The sequence below is a fragment of the Vipera berus genome, assembly GCF_964194415.1.
Source record: "Vipera berus genome assembly, chromosome: 15".
Taxonomy (NCBI): domain Eukaryota; kingdom Metazoa; phylum Chordata; class Lepidosauria; order Squamata; family Viperidae; genus Vipera; species Vipera berus.
In genome coordinates, this window is record NC_138218.1 from 8,152,148 (window position 1) to 8,178,384 (window position 26,237).

The 26,237-nt window shown below is 42.9% G+C and overlaps 1 protein-coding gene across 1 annotated transcript in view; it reads right to left on the reverse strand.

The window, feature by feature from the left end:
- Positions 1-26,237, reverse strand: part of CACNA1B (calcium voltage-gated channel subunit alpha1 B) — a gene marked incomplete at its 5' end in the record, with an annotated part of 132,988 nt that overhangs the window by 16,607 nt on the left and 90,144 nt on the right. The window contains 16 exon segments of the mRNA XM_081339488.1: positions 207-303; positions 2,290-2,417; positions 2,631-2,781; positions 3,954-4,045; positions 5,658-5,723; positions 6,486-6,602; positions 14,107-14,190; positions 15,034-15,132; positions 15,134-15,151; positions 15,261-15,425; positions 16,040-16,241; positions 16,476-16,613; positions 17,770-17,930; positions 19,032-19,128; positions 24,673-24,779; positions 25,533-25,592. Of these exon segments, the coding sequence (XP_081195614.1) occupies positions 207-303; positions 2,290-2,417; positions 2,631-2,781; positions 3,954-4,045; positions 5,658-5,723; positions 6,486-6,602; positions 14,107-14,190; positions 15,034-15,132; positions 15,134-15,151; positions 15,261-15,425; positions 16,040-16,241; positions 16,476-16,613; positions 17,770-17,930; positions 19,032-19,128; positions 24,673-24,779; positions 25,533-25,592 (1,782 nt within the window).

Here is a 26,237-nt window from a genome sequence, read left to right on the forward strand (position 1 = left end):
CTTGCCCGTCGTTTCTATTTAGACCACAAGGTTAGTTTCATTCCAAGGTGACTTCTCATTTCCTTCGTTGATTGCAATGCAGTCTACGAAAGACCCCATTCCGTGGCAAATCGAGGCAACCTCTCCCCCTCCCCCCCCAAAAAAAAAGAAAGAAAGAAAAAGACTGGAATTTTCCTCATCCCACCCCCCACCCCGAAATTTCAAACCTTGTATGCCACTCTATGAGGGCACTTCTTTCCTAAGCCCAAGGGTGGGGCAATAGCTCGGAATAAATTGTACATATCCTTATAATGTATCCGGCAACTGGAAAAAAAACAGACATTCATAAGTCGCGACTCAATAGGAAGGGGGGGGGGAAAGCTGTGATTATTATTTTTTTTAAAAAAATAGTCTTTCCTGGAACGTCTTATCTTCATCCCACAATATCATGACAAGGAGAAGAAGAATTGGAGGGGGGGGGGGAGGAGAGAAATGGTATTTCATAATTCACGACTTCCCGTTAGAAAATTACTTTCTGCTTAAGTCCCATAAAAGTAAATTCTCAGATGCTGTTAGGTAAGGGGAGATGATGCAATAGCAATAGCACTTAGACATATATACCGCTTTACAGCCCTCTCTAAGCGGTTTACAGTCAGCCCATTGCCCCCCAAGAATCTGGGTCCTCATTTTACCGACCTCAGAAGGATGGGAGGCTGAGTCAACCTTGAGCCGGTCAGGATCGAACTGCTGGCAGTGGGCAGAGTCAGCCTGCAATACTGCATTCTAACCACTGCTCTTCCCTAGCAGATAGATAGATAGATAGATAGATAGATAGATAGATAGATAGATAGATAGATAGATAGATAGATAGATAGATAGCAATAGCACTTAGACTTATATACTGCTTCACAATGCTTTTCAATGCTCTCTAAGTTGTTTGCAGAGTCAGCCTATTGCCTCATTTTACCTCATTTTACCAACCTCAGAAGGATGGGAGGCTGAGTCAACCTTGAGCCGGTCAGGATCGAACTGCTGGCAGTGGGCAGAGTCAGCCTGCAATACTGCATTCTAACCACTGCTCTTTCCTAGCTGATAGATAGATAGATAGATAGATAGATAGATAGATAGATAGATAGATAGATAGATAGATAGATAGATAGATAGATAGATAGATAGCAATAGCACTTAGACTTATATACTGCTTCACAATGCTTTTCAATGCTCTCTAAGTTGTTTGCAGAGTCAGCCTATTGCCTCATTTTACCTCATTTTACCAACCTCAGAAGGATGGGAGGCTGAGTCAACCTTGAGCCGGTCAGGATCGAACTGCTGGCAGTGGGCAGAGTCAGCCTGCAATACTGCATTCTAACCACTGCTCTTTCCTAGCTGATAGATAGATAGATAGATAGATAGATAGATAGATAGATAGATAGATAGATAGATAGATAGATAGATAGATAGATAGATAGATAGATAGATAGATAGCAATAGCACTTAGACTTATATACTGCTTCACAATGCTTTTCAATGCTCTCTAAGTTGTTTGCAGAGTCAGCCTATTGCCTCATTTTACCTCATTTTACCAACCTCAGAAGGATGGAAGGCTAAGTCAATCTTCAGCCAGTCAGGATTGAACTGCTGGCAGTGGGCAGAATTAGCCTGCAATACTGTATTGTAACCACTGTGCCACCACGTCAATAGAATTGAATAGAAATACAAAATAGCAATAGCACTTAGACTTATATACCTCTTCACAGTGCTTCACAGCCGTCTCTAAGTGGTTTACGGAGTCAGCCTTTTGCCCCCCCCCCCAACAATCTGGCTCCTCATTTTACTGACCTCGGAAGGATGGAAGGCCGAGTCAACCTTGAGCCAGTCAGGATCAAACTCCTGGCAGTGAGCAGAGTCAGCCTGCAAGACTGCATTGTAACCACTGCTCCACCACCATGGCTCATAAGTAGAACAACAGATATGAAAACTAAAGCAGCTTAGCGTGCTGTGTGAATGCATCCTTCTTTTGAGTTTAGACCTGTGACTCTCTGGAACGCATGCCCAATGGGAGAAAACAGAGTGTTGTGTCGTTAGAAGTATGGATACCGATCCAGCTTCCCAATCTGCATCACCCAAAATGTTGATGGGTCTTGAACATTGCAGTGAGGAGCCCCAACATAACTGTCTTTGAGGGTAACCAGTCAACCCCCTTGGATGATCTTCTCCCAATGCGAGAAGCAGCTCAACCAATCCAACACCACCTTCAGAAGACCAAAAGTGGGTGAGCAAGGAAGGTAGGGTTGGGATAGAGATACATACCAAGCAGCTGGGTCATATTCTGCCCAAACTCGAATGAATTCATCCAGATGATGAGGTCCTAGGATGGAAGAATCTCGTGTCAAGTACTCAAAGTTGTCCATGATTACAGCCACAAATAGGTTCAACATCTGTAAAGGGAGGGAGGAAATGAGATCAGGGCAGAGAGGAGGAAAGCTACCGACTTTTCTGGGGTTGTGGATAAGTGAGCCGCCAACTTTTTTAGACCGGAATAATGAGGGTCAAAGGAAAACTACACCCGAAAGAGACAGAGCTCTTAAATGCAACGACAGAGCCTTGCAACGTTCAACGGAGAGAAAGAGAGAGAGAGAGAAATGTCTCACCAGAAAGGAGCAGAGGAAGATGAAGGAGACAAAGTAGAAGTAAGCGAAGTCACTGCCACATTCGTTTCTGCTGAGGTTGGAGTGTTCGTCACAGGGCTGGTTGCTGAGGCATGCAAGCATGATTTCATGCCAGGCTTCTCCGGTAGCACTCCTGACACCAAAAATAAGAAAAAGGAATTGGAGGAATCAGCTCGGCGGCTTAGATGTTTCCCTATTATTTCTCCCGACTGGCAGAACTCAACGCCGGGCTCCAGAAGGAGATGTCACAGATGGACCTGGTGGTTCTCCTTCAGGATCGGCTGAAAATAAAGTCTCATGGTTCATGGTTGAAAACTAAGAGTGAAACTTTGGGGTCCTGGGCGCTCTCAGCCTTTAGCGGTTTATGTTTACGTTTCATTACCCAATTACGCAACATCTTCAGTGCTAGCAGTCATAGCACTGATGATGTTACCTAGTGGGGTTACGAAATGTCTGTAAGGAAACTATCAGGCTCAGAAAGCATGGACCCCAGAGTCCTCTTCCTCTTCTCTACAAATTCCACTCCCTTCTAGCACCGATGATGTTACCTAGTTGGGTTATGAAACATCTGCAAGAAAACCACCAAACGCAGAGAACATCAAGGACTCCACAGCCCTCCTCCTCCTCCTCTTTGCAAACCCCACCCCCTTCTAGCACTGATGATGTTACCTAGTTGGGTCATGAAACGTCTGCAAGAAAACCACCAAGCTCAGAGAGCACCAAGGACCCCACCGTTCAACCCTGAGCTACGAATATTCTCTTCTATAAGGATGAGGCTCTGGATAGTTGTCTTTCCACTAAAGGAGATCCATTGGGGATCTGATAACTTGAACCCTCAAGGCGAGTTGGTCCAACACCTTCCACTTCCACCAACGATGAGCCATAAAAAAAGTTATTGCCCAGCCACGACGTGACACCGTATTTACCACGACTGACTTACCCAGCAGTGGCTCTCTCAGGCAAGAAGCATTCTTATATGAGATGCTTTAGCTGACTTCAAAATAAGAGAAAATCCTACTCTTCATAATTTCCACTCTGCTAGAGACAGGTTCACTGAAGGTGGGCTTGGAAGGCTGAACCTCTTGTCCTGGTGACCAGCTCAGATGGGACCCTTGAATTGAAGTTCCTAAAGTTGGCTCTGCTTGAATTAAAGCCTTTCGAGAAGCTATCTGGCCCATGAACGTAAGTGGGTAACTGCGGGATCTTAATCAGTAGTTCTTCCGATTGCTTAAAAGGAGGGGGTGGTTGATAAAAGATGGGCAAAGGAGGAGGATTTCTCCCAGATGGGATCCAGGAATAACTCACCGGAAAAGCAACATGAGCGCCTGCAGAAAAGTTTGGAAGTTATTGTGACGATTAATGGCGCTGTCGTCATCCAGAGCAATGTTTCCAAAGACCTAGGGGCAAGTGAGAGAAGGAGGAGAGAGAGAGAGAGAGAGAGGGAGAAGGAAGAAACAACTAAGAGAACATTAGCTTGCCTCCAGAAATTGTGGGCGCTCCATCACTGGAGATTTTTCTAAGAAGAGGCTAGACAGACACTTGTCTGAGATGGTACAGGCTCTCCTGCTTCAGCGGGGGGCTGGACTAGAAGACCTCCAAGGTCCCTTCCAGCTCTATTCTATTCTATTCTATTCTATTCTATTCTATTCTATTCTATTCTATTCTATTCTATTCTATTCTATTCTATTCTATTCTATTCTATTCTATTCTACTCTACTCTACTCTACTCTATTCTCTATACTTATTCTGTTCTATTCCATTCCATTTCTATCGTATCCTATTCTACCCTACCCTATTCTCTATCCTTATTCTATTCTTATTCCATTTTCTATTCTATTCTATTATTCTATTCTATTCTATTCTATTCTATTCTATTCTATTCTATTCTATTCTATTCTATTCTATTCTATTCTATTCTATTCTATTCTATTCTATTCTATATTCTATATTCTATATTCTATATTCTATTCTCTATTCTCTATTCTACTCTACTCTACTCTCTATTCTCTATTCTCTATTCTAATTCCTATTCTATTCTATTCTATTCTATTCTATTCTATTCTATTCTATTCTATTCTATTCTATTCTATTCTATTCTATTCTATTCCATTCCATTCTATTCTATTCCCTATTCTATTCTATTCTATTCTATTCTATTCTATTCTACTCTACTCTACTCTATTCTCTATACTTATTCTGTTCTATTCCATTCCATTTCTATCGTATCCTATTCTACCCTACCCTATTCTCTATCCTTATTCTATTCTTATTCCATTTTCTATTCTATTCTATTATTCTATTCTATTCTATTCTATTCTATTCTATTCTATTCTATTCTATTCTATTCTATTCTATATTCTATATTCTATTCTCTATTCTCTATTCTACTCTACTCTACTCTCTACTCTCTATTCTCTATTCTCTATTCTCTATTCTAATTCCTATTCTATTCTATTCTATTCTATTCTATTCTATTCTATTCTATTCTATTCTATTCTATTCTATTCTATTCTATTCTATTCTATTCCATTCCATTCTATTCTATTCCCTATTCTATTCTATTCTATTCTATTCTATTCTATTCTATTCTATATTCTATTCTCTATTCTCTATTCTCTATTCTCTATTCTCTATTCTATTCTACTCTACTCTACTCTACTCTACTCTACTCTCTATTCTCTATTCTATTCTATTCTATTCTATTCTATTCTATTCTATTCTATTCTATTCTATTCTATTCTATTCCATTCCATTCCATTCCATTCCACTCCACTCCACTCCACTCCACTCCACTCTACTCTACTCTACTCTACTCTATTCTACTCTACTCTACTCTACTCTATCCTATTTGACATTGAAAAGAGTTCTACCCATTGGTGGGAGGCCCAGCCTGACAAACAGGTACCATTGGAGATGGTGATTTTCATCTCCCTCAACTACCTTCCCTCCCCTGCTGACAACATGCTCTCAACCCTGCTTAGCCGAACTGATTCCCGCCGCCCATTTTACCTGCATGCCAATTATGGCATAGATGAAAAACAGCATGGCAATGAGGAGGCACACATAGGGCAAGGCCTGGAGGAAAGAAAAGAAGTTGGGAGCTTGCACACTCACCCAGCAGAGAGCACAGCACATCACAACATCTGCACAACCGCACAGGTCAAGAGAGCTTGCATGTGCAGGTCGCCCTTGGGTTAAGGCCACGAGTGAGTCCCAAATTTCTGTGGCTAAGTGAGACATTTGTTAGTTGAATATTGCCCCATTTTACAGCCTTCAAGGGAATTCCTGCAGTTGTTAATAACACGGTTGTTAAGCGAATCTGGCTTGCCCATTGACGACCCTGGTCAGAAGGTCACAAAAGGGGGACAGCGCGACCCCGGGACACTGCAACCCTCACAAATGTGAGTCAGTTGCCCCAAGCATCCGAATTTTGATCACGTGACCCCGGGACACGGCAACCGTCGCAAATGTGAATCAAACGCCAAGTGTCTGAATTCTGATCACGTGACCCCCCCCAGGGATGCTGCAATGGTCACAAGTGTGAAAAACTTGTCCTTTTTTCCTGTTTCATCACAAGTCACTTTACTCAGTGATGTGTTACTTCAAACGGTCACTCAACAAACTGCGGCAAGTTTATGCGTTTGCGATTTTTTTCGTTGCAGCTTTTTAAAAATATATATATATATATATGTCTTGTTTCTTTTCTTTCGATCCAGTTCAGTGATATATATATTATATTTAAAAAAATAAAAAATAAAAACCTAGAAGCAAATCAAAACAGACCTTGTGGGTTGTTCTCCGCCATCCAAAAAAAAAACAACCCCCAAAAAACCTCACCTTAAAAGACTGGACAAAAGTCCAGAGCAGAATCCGTATGGTGTAGCCCTGACGGAGAAGTTTGATAAGTCGTGCAGCCCGGAAGAGGCGAAGGAAGCTCAGGTTGATGAAATTATCCTGCAAAGAAAAGGGGAGAAAAAAAAATCCCCATCATTCAGAGCCGGGCGGGATTAGAAACCGCAGCCCACAGAAACAGAAAAAGAAAATTACCAGCTTGGGGTTCTAAGCAGCAAGTCAGCCGGCAGGGGGGGGGAAGAAAAAAAAAACCTTGCAAAAGAAAAATTTGTCAGTGCGAGTCACTTCTCATGCAGAAGACGTGGGAAATCGCTCTCCACACGGACCCCTCCTTCGGCTACGGGGGGGGGGGAGGGGGGCGAGAAGAGGGCGGAAGAGGGAAGCAGTTCTTTACAAGAGGTTTCCTAGCTGTTATGTCTTCCTGGGTTCATCCTTCAAGCAGGTTCAGGCTTGGGAGGGTCGACAGTGAAACTTAGTTAAACACAAAAGGGCCATCGTGAAAGTCCCTCATTTCTGATGTGCCTGTTCTACATCAAAAGGTAGGGAGAAAGAAAGAAAGAAAGAAAGAAAGAAAGAAAGATAGATAGATAGATAGATAGATAGATAGATAGATAGATAGATAGATAGATAGATAGATAGATAGATAGATAGGTAGATAGGTAGGTAGGTAGGTAGGTAGGTAGGTAGGTAGGTAGGTAGGTAGGTAGGTAGGTAGCTAGGTAGGTAGGTAGGTAGGTAGGTAGGTAGGGAGGGAGGGAGGTAGATATAACAGATTAGAGATAGATAGATATAGATAATAGAAAGACTAGATAGATAGATGATAGATAGATAGATAGATAGATAGATAGATAGATAGATAGATAGAGAGAGAGAGAGAGAGAGATAGATAGATAGATAGATAGATAGATAGATAGATAGATAGATAGATACCGTAGATAGATATAACAGTAGAGATAGAGATAGATAGATATAGATAATAGAAAGACTAGATTTTATTTATTTATTTATTTATTTATTTATTTATTATATTGCCCTTCTCCCGAAGGACTCAGGGCGGTGTACAGGGCAATAAATATCGAAATATAAATACAAAAGTTAAAAAAGTTTAAATAATTATGCCCAATATAATACAATTAAAACTATGTTAAAATCAAATCCAAACCCCAAACTAGAAAGATACATAGATAATAGACAGACTACATAGACAGACGAGAGAGAGAGAGGGGGGGGGGAGATAGATAGATAGATAGATAGATAGATAGATAGATAGATAGATAGATAGATAGACAGACAGACAGACAGACAGACAGACAGACAGGTAATAGATGATAGATGCATAGATAGATAGATAGATAGATAGATAGATAGATAGATAGATAGAGACTAGAAACATAGATAGATAATAGACAGACTAGATAGATAGTTTGCTTGCCCTTCAAATGGATTTGTGGGACGGGTACGTCTCCGCAGAAGTCCTCCTAAGCTTTGGACTTCCTCTCCAGCGGAGGGAAGGGCATCAGAGGAGAGAGGGACCTTGTGGGTATAATTCAGCAGGTCAAAACTTTGCTTTGCCACCACCACCCCCGCACCCCGCATGAAAAGCTGACCCATCACCCCCATCGTGCGCTTGCTAAGTCGAGTGCACAAGGCATCGCAAACCATGCTACATTTGGGGTTACCATCAGAATGCAATTCGTCCTTTTTCATCATTCCGTCTTCCGTTAATCGCATTGCACTTGTCTTTTTCCTTCCGCAAGGAACTTTCTTATCATAACAACATGCAAGTAAGTTTCCCCTTCTCGTCAGCCACACGAAGGTGAGGAATTAAGGAAGGGAGGGGTGGGGATTTTTTTGGCAAAACGGTTAGAGTTTTTATTATTATTATTCCATTATCAAGCAGCCAACACAAACACAACGAGGTGAGGAAACGGTTCAAATCCTCAGTCACAAAGCACAGGAGGAAACAGTCTCAAACTCTCAAATTAAAGAGAAAGGAAAGCCAAAAAACAAAAATTTCTTTAAAGCAGACAATTGATTATTATTTTTAACCCTTCTCCCCACCCCTCCCCACCCCACCCCACCTCGGAAAAAAAAATCAGTGAAACCAACCGTGTCCTATATGAGATGTTTTCATGGATGAATAGTGATTTTTGAGTTTAGCGTTATTATTATTTTTTAATTGATATTTATTTTTGAGCAGGAGGCAGCCAACACAGACAGATGCGGACATGATGTTAGTGGGTTATTTTCCCCCGTGTTTTTTTTTTGGTATGTTGATTGAATGGCATGATTCAGCAGGAAAAAGAGAAAACACACAGACAGAAAACAGAAAACAGGAAAAAAAGAGAGAAAATGAGTCATCAGCAGCAGTAAAGAAAGAGAAACACTAATGATCATATTAGAAAGGGGGAGGGGGGGAGGGGAAATTAGAGGTTTATTAAAAAAAAAAAGAAGTGATTTTTTTTTTCTAGCAATGATCAAACCTGGAAAGAAACACAGTGGAGGTGAATACATTTGCATTTTACGTTGCAATGCAAATTCACGGACACTTTGCAAGCACCTTTAATTGCGTCTAGTTTGTTGGTTTTGTTTTGTTTTTAATTCCCAGGCAAAGCTTAAAATGCCAGTTTCACAGCTTGTGTTCAAAAAGGGGAAGAGAATTTAGCAATCCTTGCAGCCCCCCTGTTATGGGTCTTGCAAGAGGAATCCAGTAATTATTTGACCGGACCGTCAGTTCAGAAATGCTGGTCCATCCAAGGATAGACAGAATAACAGAGCAACAGATTTGCGGGGGGGGGGGACCCTGGAGATAATAGAGATAATGGAGAGACAGTGCTTTTACAGCTCTCTCTCTATTTTATTTATTTATTTTTTAATTTTTTTTATTTTAATCCCATTTATATCCCGCCCTTCTCCGAAGACTCAGGGCGGCTTACAATCTAAGCACAATCTATGTGCTTAGCAATAGCCTTCATTCTATGTAGATGCCTGCTTATTAGGGCTTTCGCCCCCCCCCCAGTGGCATTATTACAAAGTCAGCTTATTGCCCCCAACAATCTGGGTCCTCATTTTACCTACCTCGGAAGGATGGAAGGCTGAGCCAACCTTGAGCCTGGTGGGACTCGAACCTGCAATAATTGCAGGCAGCTGGTGTTACTTAAGGAGGCATTAGCCCACTGCACCACCAAGGCTCTAAGCAGTTTACAGAGTCAGCCCCCAACAATCAGGGTCCTGATTTTAACCAACCTCGGAAAGATGGAAGGCTGAGTCAACTTTGAGCCGGTCAGGATCAAACTCCTGGCAGTGGGCAGAATAAGCTTGCAATACTGCATTCTAACCACTGCGTCACCCAAAAAACTGAAACGCCTATAAACTCATAGATGTCGCTCGTTTAATGTGCATTTTTTTTAAAAAAAAAAACAAAACATCCCTGATACAAAGGTTTTTCCACCCATTCAAATCTTAACTCCTCCTGGCTGTCTGATCGAAAGGTTAAGCTTATAACCTTAATGGTTGAAGAGGGAACACGTCAGCTCTTCCTTGACAATGCAAGAGCTGTGTTTGTGAGGTGGGAAGAAAAACTGACACGATTGCGTTTGCCTGCAGAAGTTAAAACAACAACAACAACAACCCAACAACAACAGAGAGCAAGAAAGAGAAGAATTTGTAGCATTGGCCAAAGAAACCGGTACGCCCGCACAGCTACAGAATTAAAGGAAAAACTAAATTCATCGATGTGTTTTCCTTATTCTTTTCTCCATTGGTCCTGTTAGTGGCTAAACATCTCATAACTATAGATGGTAAAGATCTAGAACCAGGTGAGAAAGGGGGGGCAAATATGGAGGAAGGCCCTACTTCTGGATTTCAGGGTGGGGAGGAAAATGCCCCATCTTCCAGACGTTTCCTTCATGTAGCTCCAACAGGAGAAGAGCAGGCAGCGCTGAGGGGGTGAAGTTAAGCATGTCATTAGCCTTGAGTCGCTGCATTCTCAAAAACACTTCAACTCCTCCTGAAGTCTGTTGACCCTTACCTAATGCCAATTTAGCATTGACCAGATACTTGTGGATAGGCTTGAATGAATCTTCTATTCGGCAACCTAACGGATGGTCCTAATTCTTTGGGCCTGACAGCTCCTTTCGATATTGCAGAGACCCACATGAAGGCAGTCAAAATATCTGACCCCAGGGTAAAGGGATTAAAGCCCAACAGCTATGGGTTAGCAGCTGAGATGGGGGGGGGGGAATGAATTAATCTTATCCTCAAATCATCCAGACTTCAATTGCTCTAAGATGCTTTAGAATTTCTTTTTGTGGCACTTTATGCCGTACTTTGCCATCTGGAAGAGTACTAGTCTTTCTTTTTTTCCCCTTCTGTGGTCCATCCATGCCCCCTAGCAGCCTCCTTGGCTGGATCTGTTCTTTATGCTTTGTAGGAAACCAGAGAATTGCACCCCTTGGGAGACGTGATTTTAGAGGTGGGGAGATCCCTTAAATATATGCGTTGGTCATATTTAAGGGAAGCAGAAGTTCTCTGCTTCTCTACCCCCATGAGGACTCCCCAGAAAACAATCATCCCCCTCCCCATATATATATATATATATATATATATATATATATATATATATATGGGCCTCAGGGGCTGCCACAAAGAAGAGGGAGTCAAGCTATTCTCCAAAGCACCTGAAGGCAGGACAAGAAGCAACGGATGGAAACTGATCAAGGAGAGAAGCAACCTAGAACTAAGGAGAAACTTCCTGACAGTTAGAACAATTAACCAGTGGAACAACCTGCCTCCAGAGGTGGTGAATGCTCCAACACTGAAGGTTTTTAAGAAGAGACTGGACAGCCATTTGCCTGAAATGGTATAGGGTTTCCTGCCTGAGCAGGGGGTTGGACTAGATGACCTCCAAGGTCCCTTCCAACTTCTTCTCCTCCTCCTCCTCCTCCTCCTCCTCCTTCTCCTCTCTTCTTCTTCTTTTTTCTTCTTCTTCTTCTTCTTCTTCTTCTTCTTCTTCTTCTTATTATTATTATTATTATTATTATTATTATTATATTATTATTATTATATTATTATTATTATTATTATTATTATTATTATTATTATTATTATTATTATTATTATTATTATTATTATTATTATTATTATTATTATTGTAATAATCAGCCCTAATTCTGATGTAGGTGGTTCCATCACAGGCCAATAATGTTTCGCCACAGGTGAGCCCAAACTGAATTCTGCTGCTGCTACTGCTGAATCGTATTAAAATAAAATGGAATAATTGCCTACTCTGGATGTCTATCCTCGGTCACCCAGGTCATGGCTGTCCCAAAGGTGCTTTTTTCAAAAGGCAACTGGACCTTCTCGTTTTGCTCTGAAGACGTTTCGCTTCTCATCCAAGAAGCTTCTTCAGTTCAGAGCCTCAGGAAACACCTTTGGGACTGCTCTGGATGACGGTTCTGTTTGGAGAAAGCCCCACTGAATTATGTAGACCTCTCCTTACTCATGTTGTGATTCCTTCCATGGATAGAGACCGCACAGCTCAGTCCAGAAAGCAAAAAAAGTAGAGATTCTGGTTGGGAGAGCAGACTAGGATTCATCATCAAATCTACCCCATGACTGAATCAAGTCATGACCTCGTTGAGGAATTCACACAGCACAGTAACCTTCCTGATAGGCGGTAGCTCAGATTGTCATGCAACTCCATCTGCTTTGCTTGCATTACAGGTCAGCAACTGCACAAACGCAGAACATGAGTTAATTCCATAACCTTGGTAAGCATCTTGCAGGAATACAGCCAAGACCAGGCTGTCATTACAGGGCGGGAAGAGAGAAGGAGCAGTTATAAACAACGTCTGTGTCAAAGGCCGCTCACAGGGTCAGGAGGAAAGCTAATTTAGATTTAAATTAATTCAAACCGCATCCAAAGCATTTCGCGTGATTAATGTAGCGGTTCAGCGGCATTGGATCCGTTCTCTCATGTCAAACATTGTCATCTGTGGAAGGGGTGGCAAGAATTATGGCTTTCAAGAGCCATGGGTCCCACTCTGGGGAAAGAATTTGCAAAGAGAGGTGACCACTGGATACCAGCATAAACAAATTGAGTAATTGCTTACATCATTAATTCTTTGGCAATGTACATAGTGTCCCTTCGAACAACCCCTTTCAGTTGCAAAAAAAAAGAGAAAAGACTTAGAATCCTTTGCAACCAATGCCTTAAGGCAGGGGTGTCAAACTCAATTTCATTGAGGGCCGCATCAGCATTGCGGTTGCCCTCAGGAGGCCGGGTGGGTATGGCCAGGGTGGGCGTGGTCTACTGGGTGGGCGTGGCTAGAGTGCGTATGGCCTACTGGGTGGGCGTGGCCAGCTCTACATCGTTCGCATCAAGGGTGCCTATGGGGGCCTGGGCAGGAGTGGGACAGATCTGGGGGTCTCTGGCAGGTTCTCTGGGCCAGGGCCGAGGCAGTGGGGGCCGTTCCCTCACTGTTTCCAGGATGGCTTCGCGGGCTGCATGAAACCACTTTGCGGGCCGGATCCGGGCCCCTGGGCCTTGTGTTTGACATGTCTGCCTTAAGTTCCTCAAAGACATTCAGCCTTGAGCTTTGAAGACAAGAATCTTAGGTCATCATTCAGGTTTGGCCAAGTATCAGCTCTCAGAGGTGGGTCTTGATATAGGCTGGGAAGCAGTTTCTCAGAGGTCTCAAAAGTGGCTCTAGAAAAGCTGGAGGTAAGTCACGGAAGTGAGCGCAAGCTGGGGAACGTGGTCTCCTTAACTTTCGCCCAGCAAGGAGAAAGGATGGAAGTCCCAACGTGGAATCAGTTTGGAAAAAGGAACCGGGAAGTTCAAACCGAGTCATGAAACACCGATCTCCCTGTTCCTGGGAAAATGGGACTTCTGAAATTTTAGGTGCTGTTAAACCATGTCTGGTCAACAGTCAGTGTTCATGCTGTCCTCCAGATGTCATGTAGCAACATCTGGAGGATGTGCCTTACGTAAGAGATGCTAACCATAATAGTGTCAGACATGACAGACCCAAAATCAGGCACTCTGCAAAATCCCTTTGAGGTCATAAAACCTAAATTTGGCACAAGAGCGGAGAATTAGAAGGCCCCGTAATATTTATTCTATTCTGAAGCAGTTCAAGATGTATCTTCTTTTTTTTTTTAATCCCATTTATATCCCGCCCTTCTCCGAAGACTCAGGGCAGCTTACAATTTAAAGCACAAATCAATGTGCTTAGCAATAGCCTTCATTCTATGTATATGCCTGCTTATTAGGGCTTTCGGGGGGCCCACAAGCGGCATTATTACAAAGTCAGCTTAATTGCCCCCAACAATCTGGGTCCTCATTTTACCTACCTCGGAAGGATGGAAGGCTGAGTCAACCTTGAGCCTGGTGGGACTCGAACCTGCACTAATTGCAGGCAGCTGGTGTTACTTAAGGAGGCATTAGCCCACTGCTCCACCAAGGCTCTTACTTACTTAGTGCCCCAAAATTTGCAGTTGCCCGAGAGGTCTATCCAAAGGATTTTCCATATTCTCCGCCCCCCCCTTCAAAAAAAAAAAGTATGGTTTGCTAAAGAAAAACAAGTCTCCAGTTGGTACTCACCGCAATCTCTGTGACTAAAATATCAGTAATACTTCCCAAGACTGTGACAAAATCAAAAATGTTCCAGGCGTCACGAAAATAATTCTGTAAGAGAAAAGGGAGGACCCTTCAGATCCCTTTCAAAGCTCTTGACCAAAAGGAAACAGCAATGGAATGACAGAGGATTCAGAAATAGACCTGCTTGGAAAGACGGTGGGATGCCAAGTCTCTCCAACATCCAAGAAGGAATAGAATAGAATAGAATAGAATAGAATAGAATAGAATAGAATAGAATAGAATAGAATAGAATAGAATAGAATAGAATAGAGTTGAGTAGAGTAGAGTAGAGTAGAGTAGAGTAGAGTAGAGTAGAGTAGAGTAGAGTAGAGTAGAATAGAATAAAATAGAATAAAATAGAATAGAATAGAATAGAATAGAATAGAATAGAATAGAATAGAATAGAATAGAATAGAATAGAATAGAATGGAATATAGAATAGAATAGAGTAGAGTAGAGTAGAGTAGAGTAGAGTAGAGTAGAGTAGAGTAGAGTAGAATAGAATAGAATAGAATAGAATAGAATAGAATAGAATAGAATAGAATAGAATAGAATGGAATGGAATGGAATGGAATGGAATGGAATGGAATGGAATGGAAAATGGAGAATGTAAGAGTAGAGTAGAATACAGAATAGGATAGGATAGGATAGGATAGGATAGGATAGGATAGGATAGGATAGGATAGGATAGGATAGGATAGGATAGGATAGGATAGGATAGGATAGGATAGGATAGGATAGGATAGAACAGGACAGGAAAGGACAGGAAAGGACAGAACAGAACAGAATAGAATACTTTATTTGGAAATGAATATGAGAACTTCAGGTAAATTTGGAAAGTGAGAACCTGACTTTGGATGGGAAAAGGCAGTGATGAAATAAAGTTCGTACCAATGGACCAAAGGCGATGATCTTCAAGACACATTCCAGTGAAAACATGGAGGTGAAGACAATATTGAGGCATTTCAGCATATCTTCGTAGGGTTCAGGGTTCAGGGGCACCATAGAACTAAATTAAAGTTGGGGGGGGGGAAAGAAAAGTCAAGTTGCAGCAACCAGACAAACAGGTCAAGATTACCCAAGTGGAAGACCTCACAATCACCCCAGAGGTTGCTAACCTTCATCATAAGCACAATGGTGTTCAACGCAATCAGGACCATGATAAAGTACTCGAAAGGAAGAGACACCACAAATTTCCACATTCTGTACTGGAACGATTGTTTGTTTTGGGGCATATAGCGGGTCAAAGGTTTGGCACTGATGGCAAAGTCTATGCAGGCTCTCTGCAAGGGAAGAAAAAAACAACAACAACAACCAGCAAGATCAAAAGAGAAAGTCACAGGAACAGAATCTTTCTCCTGCTTCCTCCAAAATGGTCAACTTCTTTCAAACCATCAGCTGTTTGGACTTGCAATCACAACAAATAGTTAGTTATCATGATCTTATTGGCCTTTGGATGTTTAGATTGGCCTTTAGACAAGAAACAATGGATGGAAACGAACCAAGGAGAGAAGCAACCTAGAACTAAGGAGAAATTTCCTGACAGTGAGAACAATTAACCAGTGGAACAACTTGCTTCCAGAAGTTCTGGGTGCTCCATCACTGGAGGTCTTTAAGAAGAGACTGGATAGCCACTTGTCTCAAATGGCATAGGGTCCCCTGCTTGATCAGGGGGTTAGACTGGAAGACCTCCAAGGTCCCTTCCAACTCTTGTCTTTCTGTTATGTTAGCACATCTGTTCAGTTGGACCAATAGCACGGTGAGGCAAAAATCCTTGAAACTGGGCATGATTTGCCCCCAAAATGGTCTGAAACCTTTTACTCCTCAATGTTCAACTCAACCGCAAAATCCTAGAGCAATGTAAACAATGCACCACCTCTCCAATCAGAGCAAGTACCTCATTTTTCTCCAGGCTGCATTCAGACATCACTTTGTCGCCCTGTTCTTGGAAGGTGATGATGATCAAAGCTACAAAGATATTCACAAAGAAAAACGGGAAGACGACAAAATAGACGACGTAAAAGATAGACATCTCCATCCGGTAGCCAGGACTTGGGCCTTGGTTTTCATACGTTGCATCAACAGAGTGCTTCAAAACACTGAGAAAGAAAGAAAGAAAGAAAGAAAGAAAGAAAGAAAGAAAGAAAGAAAGAAAGAAAGAAAGAAAGAAAGAAAGAAAGAAAGAAAGAAAGAAAGAAAGAAAGAAAGAAAGAAAGAAAGAAAGAAAGAAAGAAAGAAAGAAAGAAAGGAGATTAAGGTAAGGATTCAAATTCACAAAAATACAGGGCTGCAATTAGGAATAAAGACAAAAGCAACCAAGGATGCAAACTTACGTTGGCCATCCTTCTCCAGTGGAGACGGTGAACAAGGTCAACAGAGCCCAGAGGACATTGTCATAATGGAAATCGTATTTCTTCCACTGTCTGGGCTGAGCTTCCACTTCATCCTTCTCGTAAGCCAGATACTGACCTCTGGAAGAGTCAAAGCATGGTGTTCAAACAAGCCACAGATCCACGTTCGTCAAAAGTGAGGCTTGCTTTTCTCAACGGCGTTTTCACAAGCAATGCCCTGGTCAAAATTACTGGCGCAGCTCACACAGCCGTGGAGACCTGCAACACCTCTTCGATCTGAATTATTTTGAATTGATCTGCATTATTTTTGAATTGATCTGAATTATTTTGAATTGAAAATGTCCCTTCTTCAGGCCAAGGGCTCCGCTTTACACCCCAAACAAACTTGTCTGAAACATTTGAGTGCCAAACACCGCATTTCACATTTAAAGCAGCTGCATCGGACTTAAGCGATACATCCCAGATGCTCAAAATCAGCCCCCTTTTAGCTATTTTCCACTTAAAATCAGACACTTTATAGGGATACATTTAAGCACTCAAAAATGACCCTTCTGTTCTTCATCAGAATAAGGGAAGTCTCTAAAATAGGAGCATATTAAACCTATCCAAAAAATTCCTGTATCATTTTGTTTGATGTGAATAGCACCCACTTCATCTATTTTTTTTCCTACCACTTTTGCGTTATTTACCTGAAGAAAATTGGAATTGGGGATGTCCAGTTTAATAAAATAAATAAAAAAAGGACTGGGGGATGACATGATAGCAGTCTTCCAATATCTAAGGGGTTGCCATAAAGAAGAGGGGTGGGGGTGGGGTTTCAATCTATTTCCAAAGGACCTGAAGGCAGGACAAGAAGCAAAGGATGGAAACCAGTCAAGGAGAGAAGCAACCTAGAATTAAGGAGCAATTTCCTGACAGTGAGAACAATTAATCCAGTGGAACAGCTTGCCACCAGAAGCTGTGGGTGCTCCAGTACTGGAAGTTTTAAAGAAGAGATTGGACAACCATTTGTTTGGAATGGTCTAAGGTTTCCTGCCTGAGCCGGGGGTCAGACTAGAAGACCTCCAAGGTCCCTTCCAACTCTGTTACTCTGTTATGAAAAGTCCTCTGTTATGAAACGTTCGCAAGTCTGTTCTGCATTCTTGCCTGGGTCAATTTTATTCCTTTTTTAAAAATAAAAAATAAAAAAAATGAATACATCCTCTGGCTACGTGGAGACCTGGAAGCCTTTGCATCCACTCCAGCCCTGCCCTAACCTGCCATTAGATTCTGGCACCTGCAGTCTTTCTCCAAGTCCTTCGATTCGTCGGTGCAGTAGAAGAAGCGGCCTTTGAAGAGCTGCACCGCGATGACAGCGAAGATGAACATGAAGAGCATGTAGACAATCAGGATGTTGAGAACGTTCTTCAGAGAGTTCACCACGCAGTCGAAGACCGCCTGCGCGAAAGGGAGGGAAAGGCCGTTTCAGAATCTAAAAAGCAGATTTCCAACTTACCATTCCTCTATGGGGGTCATGCTTCATTTGGACTTGAAGATGGATAGGATGGGATGGGATGGGATGGGATGGGATAGGATAGGATAGGATAGGATAGGATAGGATAGGATAGGATAGGATAGGATAGGATAGGATAGGATAGGATAGGATAGGGATAGAAAATAGAATAGGGACAGGGACAGGGATAGAATGGAATGGAATGGAATGAATGGAAGAGGAGAGGAGAGAGGAGAGGAGAGGAGAGGAGAGGAGAGGAGAGGAGAAGAAGAGAAGAGAAGAGAAGAGAAGAGAAGAGAAGAGAAGAGAAGAGAAGAGAAGAGAAGAGAAGAGAAGAGAAGAGAAGAGAAGAGAAGAGAAGAGAAGAGAGAATGGAATGGAATGGAATGGAATGGAATGGAATGGAATGGAATGGAATAGAATAGAATAGAATAGAATAGAATAGGATAGGATAGGATAGGATAGGATAGGATAGGATAGGATAGGATAGGATAGGATAGGATAGGATAGGATAGGATATGGAATGGAATGGAATGGAATGGAATGGAATGGAATAGAATAGAATAGAATAGAATAGAATAGAATAGAATAGAATAGAATAGAATAGAATAGAATAGAATAGAATAGAATAGAATAGAATAGAATAGAATAGAATAGAATAGAATAGAATAGAATAGAATAGAATGGAATGGAATTCTCTATTGGCCAAGTGTGGTTAGGCACACAAGAAATTTGTCTCTGCTGCATAAAAACAGCAAAGTGATAAGTCATAGATCATAAACCATAAGATACAACAATTAATAAATCATGATATACCAACAGGAGAAGCTAGTAGGAAAGATGACCATAGCAATACAGCCCTACTCCATGGGTAAATATCCTGGGGCAAAAAAACAGTTTTGTGGGACTTAGGTATTTAGCAGAGTGATGGCCCGGGAGGGGAAAAAACACACCTGTCTTTGTGTCCAGTTGTTTTGTCACGCAATGCCCCATAATGGTAGTCTCTCTTAAGTCAATAGTACCGTTGCACAGCTGTTGGGTCTTACCTTCAATTTGGGGAGACGTTTGATGGTTTTCAGCGGCCGAAGGACCCGTAGCACTCGCAGGGACTTAATGGTGTTAATATCCTTCCCTTTGTTCCCTCTGCAAAAAAAAGATCATGACAGCAAGGAGAGGATTTCGCCCTGGCCCAAGTCCTCCTTGCTAGGAAAATACACACACACACACACACACACACACACACACACACACACACCCTCCAGGAGATAATCTCCCCCCAATCTGCTGTATTATCCCTTTCCCAAAATGTACCCCCAAGTGCCATATGTTATCTACACTTGTGGATAATATGGCACAGAACAAAAAAACAGAGCTCGGAAAACACCGTCGACAATTCCAAGTTCGATTCCCGGTTAACGAGCTTCTTTGTTTTCATGCTAGCATCGCTCTGCACCGCTTGCACCCAGTGGCAAACAAGCACAAGGCCCTGGAATGGTTGGCAAACATTCCATCAAATGACATAAAACTGCGCTCAATTTTATCTCATTCGGGCGATGGACTCAAGCTTGGGACCTCAAGAGTGAGTGGCTGGCTTGCTTTTGAGATTGTCGCTGTTCTTACCCATCGACTTAAATTAAGTCCTCATTTGGCAGGCCCGCACGGGTCTCCCTTGGAAAGGGATGCCCAAACGGCACAAAATCTGGCAAAACTGCCTACCCCAGGTGGCCACAACAAGGCAGGACTTGAGAGCAGAGGTCCAGGGCTAACTAAAACCCTAAAGATCGGCTTGCTGCAATGTGAAGCTAACGGAGAACGTGGACTTCGAATCGGTCTTCCTGTAACGGAAGGCCGTAGAGGTCAAATTAGGAAATAAGCATAACGCCGCTCCCATCGGAGCTTTTCGCGGTAGGCGACGAAGTAGGTTGAAGGAATCAAATGTCGCCAGTTTGATCCCCACCTTGACTCAAAGCCTGGGATTTGTCGAGCAAGGGGAACCCAGGAAGTCCTCGCCTTACGGCCACAATTGCGCCCCAAAATGTCCACTGCTAAGCGAGACAGTGGTTAGGTTTTGCCCCGTTTTATAGCCTTCCTTGCCCCCGGTGTTAAGCAAATCAGTGGTTAAGTTAGCAACACAGTTGCTAAGTGATTCTGCTTGTCAGTAGGTCACAAAAAGGGGGATCACTGGAATCGTCATAAATGTGAGTCGGTTGCCGAGGGCCTGAATTTTGATCGCGTTACTGTGGGGAACGCCGCAAATAGGTGTGAAAAACGCTCACTTGTTTGAGGGCTGTTGTAGCAATAGCAGTAGCACTTACTAATATACTGCTTCATAGTGCTTTACAGCCCTCTCTAAGTGGCTTACAAAGTCAGCCTTTTGTCCCTAACAATCTGGGTCCTCATTTTAATGACCTCAGAAGGATGGAAGGCTGTATTAACCTTGAGCTGGTCAGGATCGAACTCCGGGCTGTGGGCAGAATTTGCCTGCAATACTGCGCTCTAACCACTGCGCCACCGGGGCTCCTAATGCAACATCTGATCAGTTACAGCAATAGCAATAGCATTTGGACTTATATACCGCTTCTTAGTGGCAAGCGGTTTACAGAGTCAGCCTATTGCCCCCCTAATGATCTGGGTCCTCATTTTAGTGACCTTGGAAGGAGGGAAGGCTGAGTCAATCTTGAGCCGGTGAGGATCGAACTGCTGGCAGTGAGCAGAGTTAACTTGCAATGCTGCATTCTAACCACTACACACCATGGCTCCTAATAGCAATAGCTTCACAGTGCTTCACACCCTTCTCTAAGTAGTCTACAGCATCTTGCCCCCAAACAATCTGGATCCTCATTTTACCAACCTCAGAAGGATGGAAGGCTGGGTCAACCTTGAGCCGGTCAGGATCGAACTCCTGGCAGTGGGCAGAGTTTGCCTGCAATCCTGCATTTTAACCACTGTATCACCACGGCTCTAGTGTTTGTAACTTCATACAGTCACTAAATTAATCGTTGAGTCGAGGACTATCGGGAAGCTCCTCCTTGGCCAAGGCAAAGAAGGAGCAGGACCACCACCACCACCCTGCCCCCAGTTGGACAAACTCAGCTCCAATCTCATCTCGCCGAGGTTCCCCGATGGCCACTTAAGGTTGCATTCCACGCAAACCATGCTCAGCCATGGAATCAACCCTATGGCGTACGTGCCTGTCATGAGACAGAGTGCATAGATGCTGGGCCAGTCATGCAGAAGAATCGGTTTTAAGAAATGGATGCGATGTTTAGATGAGGAACACTTGGGAGATGGAGTAAGATGGTTGGGTGTTGGGAGGTTTTGGTTTTTTGTTTTTTCATGTTCTGACCCAAAGTGAAACACATTCTCTGCTTCAGAAAGTGACTCGCGGGTCCTTATTTATCCAGTAAATTAATATAATGTCAATCTCTACATTGGAATCGGGAGGCAGGAATTTTTTTTCTTTCCCAACTACCTTAGAGAAGGATGCTTGGAAAACCTTTTTCTTTTGGCTCCAGACAGTGAGGAAGAATCCACATATACATGAATGGTAGATAGATAGACAGACAGACGTGCCTATATTCATACCCCTGGCTATAGTTCAGTGGCGGGATTCAAATCACTCAACAACTGGTTCTCTGCATGGATGCAGGCCTGGGCCTCTGAGGCCTAGAACGGACTTCCGGAAGTGGCATCCCCGTACTTCCAGAGGGCTGTTCTAGGCCTGGGAGGCCTCCTCCAGGCCTCCGAGACCTAGAATGGACTTACGGAAGTGGCATCCTTGCACTTCCGGCGGGCTGTTCGAGGCCTGGGAAGCCTCCTCCAGGCCTCCCAGGCCTAGAACAGATTTCCGGAAACAGTGTGCATTCAGCCAGTTCTCCGAACTGAACAAAATTTAACTACCGGTTCTGCCGAATTGGTGCAAACTGGCTGTATCCCATCACTGCTATAGGTACATGCAAACATCTGGGCACAAAACAAGATTCCCCTTCCATTCTGAAATTTCAGGCCAACTCCCAGTCCTAGGAAGGAATGGTTAAGTCATCCTCTGGACTTTCCTGATTTTCTTTAAAGTTCTCTTCTTGCAAGGTCTAAAATAGCTGAAGACCTCTTTAGGCAGAAACCTGATCGTCCGATGCTCTCTGGCATAATTCTGCGGTACTTCTGTCTTGTAATGAGAAGGCAATCTTCTTAAAGGAACGTCCCAAAGGTGCTTTTCCGAAAGGCAACTGGATTTTTTCTCCCTCTTTTTAAAAAATGTTTCGCTTTTCATCCAAGGAAGCTTCTTCAGTTCAGTTGAGAGCTGAAGAAGCTTCTTGGGTGAGAAGTGAAACGTTTCCAAGGGAAGATACCAAGAAAGTCCAGTTGCCTTTTGGAAAAGGACCTCTAGGACAACCATGGTGTCTATGGAGATTGTCAGTCAACCCGGTCATTTTTTTTCTTTTCTTTCAAGAGGCAACTGGATTCACCTTCCTTTTCCTTGAAGATGTTTCACTTTCTCACCCAAGATGCTTCTTCTGTTCTGAAGAACTGAACTGAAGAAGCTTCTTGGATGAGAAGGGAGAGGTCTTCAAGGAAAACCAAAGAAAGTCCAGTTGCCTCTTGGGGAAAAAAAATGCAGCTGTGAGAGAATCTCCATAGACTTTCTTAAAGAATCTGCTTCTTGATCATACCCAGTAACTATGAATTGTGCTGAACAGAAAAATCAGACTGGATCTGCCTCAGATCTTCTTGTTTCTGCCTTGAGAAGATTCAAGGGTTGTTGAAGTAGAACTTTCAAAGAAAGCATCCGAGGTTGCCCCACTGGTAAGTCATGGTGGGACCAAGACAAGAAGAAAAGGCAGGGAATCATGGACACCCACCCACCCACCCCACCACCAGAACACCTGCAGACTGGTGACTGTGGATTGCCCCTTCCTAAGACAGAAATAATTTGGAGGAAATGAGTTCTTTGAGCATTTCAACAGACTATGAATAACAATAGGGGTGAGAGCAGTCAATGGAATGATTGTAACATGAATGGAGAAGAAGGTTTTGGCCAGGGCAGGCAATAACAAGGCCGCAAGGGAGAGCAATAATGTATTACCCCATGAAACTCCTACAGAGATGATCCCAGTGAAAGAAAGACCAAAAAACAAAAAACAAAAAACCAGAGTCAGCCACAAGGAAGAAAATAATTTGAACAACAAACCCAGAACACACACAATGGTTGTGTTTTCAGGAAAGACACCCCCTCTAACCTTGTCCTTTTAATGTGGGGGCATTTGAGAGTTTGGGGTCCAGGCCTATCCACCCTCCCAGCTAACCAGTAAGAATAAAATGCACATGTGTTCATTATCACCATGATGATACATTTCCCCCCTCCCTATTTTTACATCCTGACCACTCTCAGTCTAACCTCATGAGTGTTGAATGTGGAGTTGGGAGATTAAAGAGTAGATTCAAAGTCAAGAGATTCCTCCACCCCATTGGATCAAACATCTGAAATAATTCCCAATTTCCCAAACAAGTTGGGTCTCTCCAGTGTTTTCCCTCCCTTGGGGCAGAAAAGATGAAGAAGAAACTACTCTGAATGTTCTGAAGTAGACTACATTTCTACTCAAAACAGTAAGTTTTATTAAAGGCCAGATTAACAAAGATCAACTCCAAAGCAAACATTAGTTCTGTTCTCCCAAGACAATTGTGATAGTCAATGACAAACCTTGTCTTATATCTGTAAAACATCCCAAACTTGGTTAGTTTTACCTTGACTTGTTTTTTTCCCTGTACAAAGCCAGCCCAACCCTACGTAAATTTGTGATTCAACAAACGGTTTTCTTCAAACCAAGAACTGCATTTATTTAGCAAATGCAGAAAACCAGAGAGATGAAGAAAAAAAAAGGTACAGGAAAGGGAATTTGTTGCAGAATTCTGTGGGAACTGGATTCTGATGGGCAGGAAAACTAATTCCAATGTAGCTCAGATGACGATGACGAATAGAATAAAAACATCTGATGGAGAAGGATAGTTCCCCAAAAGGACATTTAAATATTATAAATAGTTATGTCAGAATTATTCAGTGGTTTGCAATTGCAAGAAGCTCCAGGAGGCATAAAAAAAGGGATCCGGAGGCACCAACATTAATGAATGTCATGGATGGGACCTCTGCAAGTTTGACTGAGCTATATTCAATCCTGAATCCCTCTTGAGTTTGTGCTAAAAGAAGGACATGTTTCCCCTGTCCAATTCTAGGGGTGTGTTTGTGTGCTCATCTCTGTTTCTTGGCCAGCATAGTCCAAAAGCAATTTCATGGCCGTGCGGCTGGCAGGTCTATACAGAATGCTGTTATCTTCCCACTGAAGTGGTACCTATTAATCTACTCGCATTTGCATGATTTCAAACTGCTAGCTAGGGCGAGGACAGGAGCTCACCCACTCTCACCGCGCTCGGGTCTCAAACCCCTGCTGTCAGCTCTCTAGCTGACAAGCTCAGCATCTTTAACATGCCCCCTCAAAAGGATGCTAATGGTAGATTATCTGCATAACTTCCATTGAATGAATCACTTCCAGGTCACAGGACCCAAACAGGAACTTCTAGGTTATGAGAATAGCGGCAGTCAATTTTATTTTATTTTTTTATTATTTTTTTCAACACAGCATCGCTCTGCTTTCCACTTCGGGAAATCAGAGCTCAGGAAGAAAAGCTACTTACGAAAAGGCAAATGCCACAAGAGCTCCACTGACCACAATGAAGTCGAGGATGTTCCAAAGATCCCGGAAATATGAACCGCGATGCAGCAAAAGTCCCAAGTCAATCATCTTTGGAAGAAGAAGAAGAAGAAAGATATCAGGAATGCAGGGAGGAGGAAAAAAAGGGAGAAAGGTGCATCTTGCTATTGATTTTAATAGTTTGATGGACTATTACGTGTATTGAGGAGTGTAGCACTGATGTTGTTCCCTAGTTGGGTCATGAAACGTCTGCAAGAAAACCACCAAGCTCAGAGAGCACCAAGGACCCCACAGTCCTCCTCCTCCTCCTCCCTGTAAAACCCCAACCCCTTCTAGCACTGATGACGTTACTTAGTTGGGTCATGAAATGTCTGCAAGAAAACCACCAAGCTCAGAGAGCACCAAGGACTTGACCGTCCTCCTCCTCTTCCTCTCCTCCTCCTCTTCCTCCTCCCTGCAAACCCCACCCCCTTCTAGCACTGATGACATTACTTAGTTGGGTCATGAAACATCTGCAAGAAAACCAGCAAGCTCAGAGAGCACCAAGGACCTGACAGTCCTTCTCCTCCTCCCCCCCAGTACTGATGATGTTATTTAGTTAGGTAATGAAACATCTGCAAGAAAACCAACAAGCTTACAGAGCACCGAAGACCCCTCAGTTCAACCCTGACCTACAAATATTCCCCCTTATTGGTTTATGTGTATTCTTGCACGTCCTCAAAATTTTATGTGGACTCCACAGGATGCAGCTATTATAAGTATGCAAAGAGGTGATTCAGTGTCATCGGAGTGTATCATTCCTCTGTAGACATGCTCCTAAGAGATCTGGAAAAAGATACTTACCTTTATCACCATCTCAAAAGTAAAGACACCTGTAAATATATAATCCAGGTACTTGAGAGCCTGTAAACAGAAGAAGCAGTTCAAAAGTGAAAGGGAGTTAAATCCAAAGAAAATTACATTATATATAAAGAATCACATAGGTTTCTTCTACTGGGATGTTTCATCATCTGTATTGCTCTAAGATCTGTGGCATGCTTCAGTCTTACAGGCTGGTCTTTGAAGCATTGGTAGCCGTGGTGGCGCAGTGGTTAGAAGGCAGTATTGCAGGCTAATTCTGCCAACTGAATTAGTTCGATCCTGACCGGCTCAAGGTTGAACTCAGCCTTCTATCTTTCTGAGATTGGTAAACTGAGGACCCAGACTGTTGGGGGGCAATAGGCTGACTCTGTAAACTGCTTAGAGAAGGTTGCAAATCACTATGAAGTGGTATATAAGTCTAAGAGCTATTGCTATTGGTACCCACTCGTGCTTGCTTGGAGATTCTAGACAGAAGCCGTTTTTGGAAAACAAGCAACGGGCCATTCTTTGTAAGCCACCTAGCCAGATCTCAGGAGGCATTCCTATCTTCTAGGAAATGGTGATATGCATTGAAGAAGAATTGCATCCCTTTCAGATCCCTATTTGGTGGCCTGGTTGTCTTGGCAACAGGAATCAGTTCCATCTCCATCTCACACTCAAGTAGCAGAAAACTGCAGGTAGTGTGCC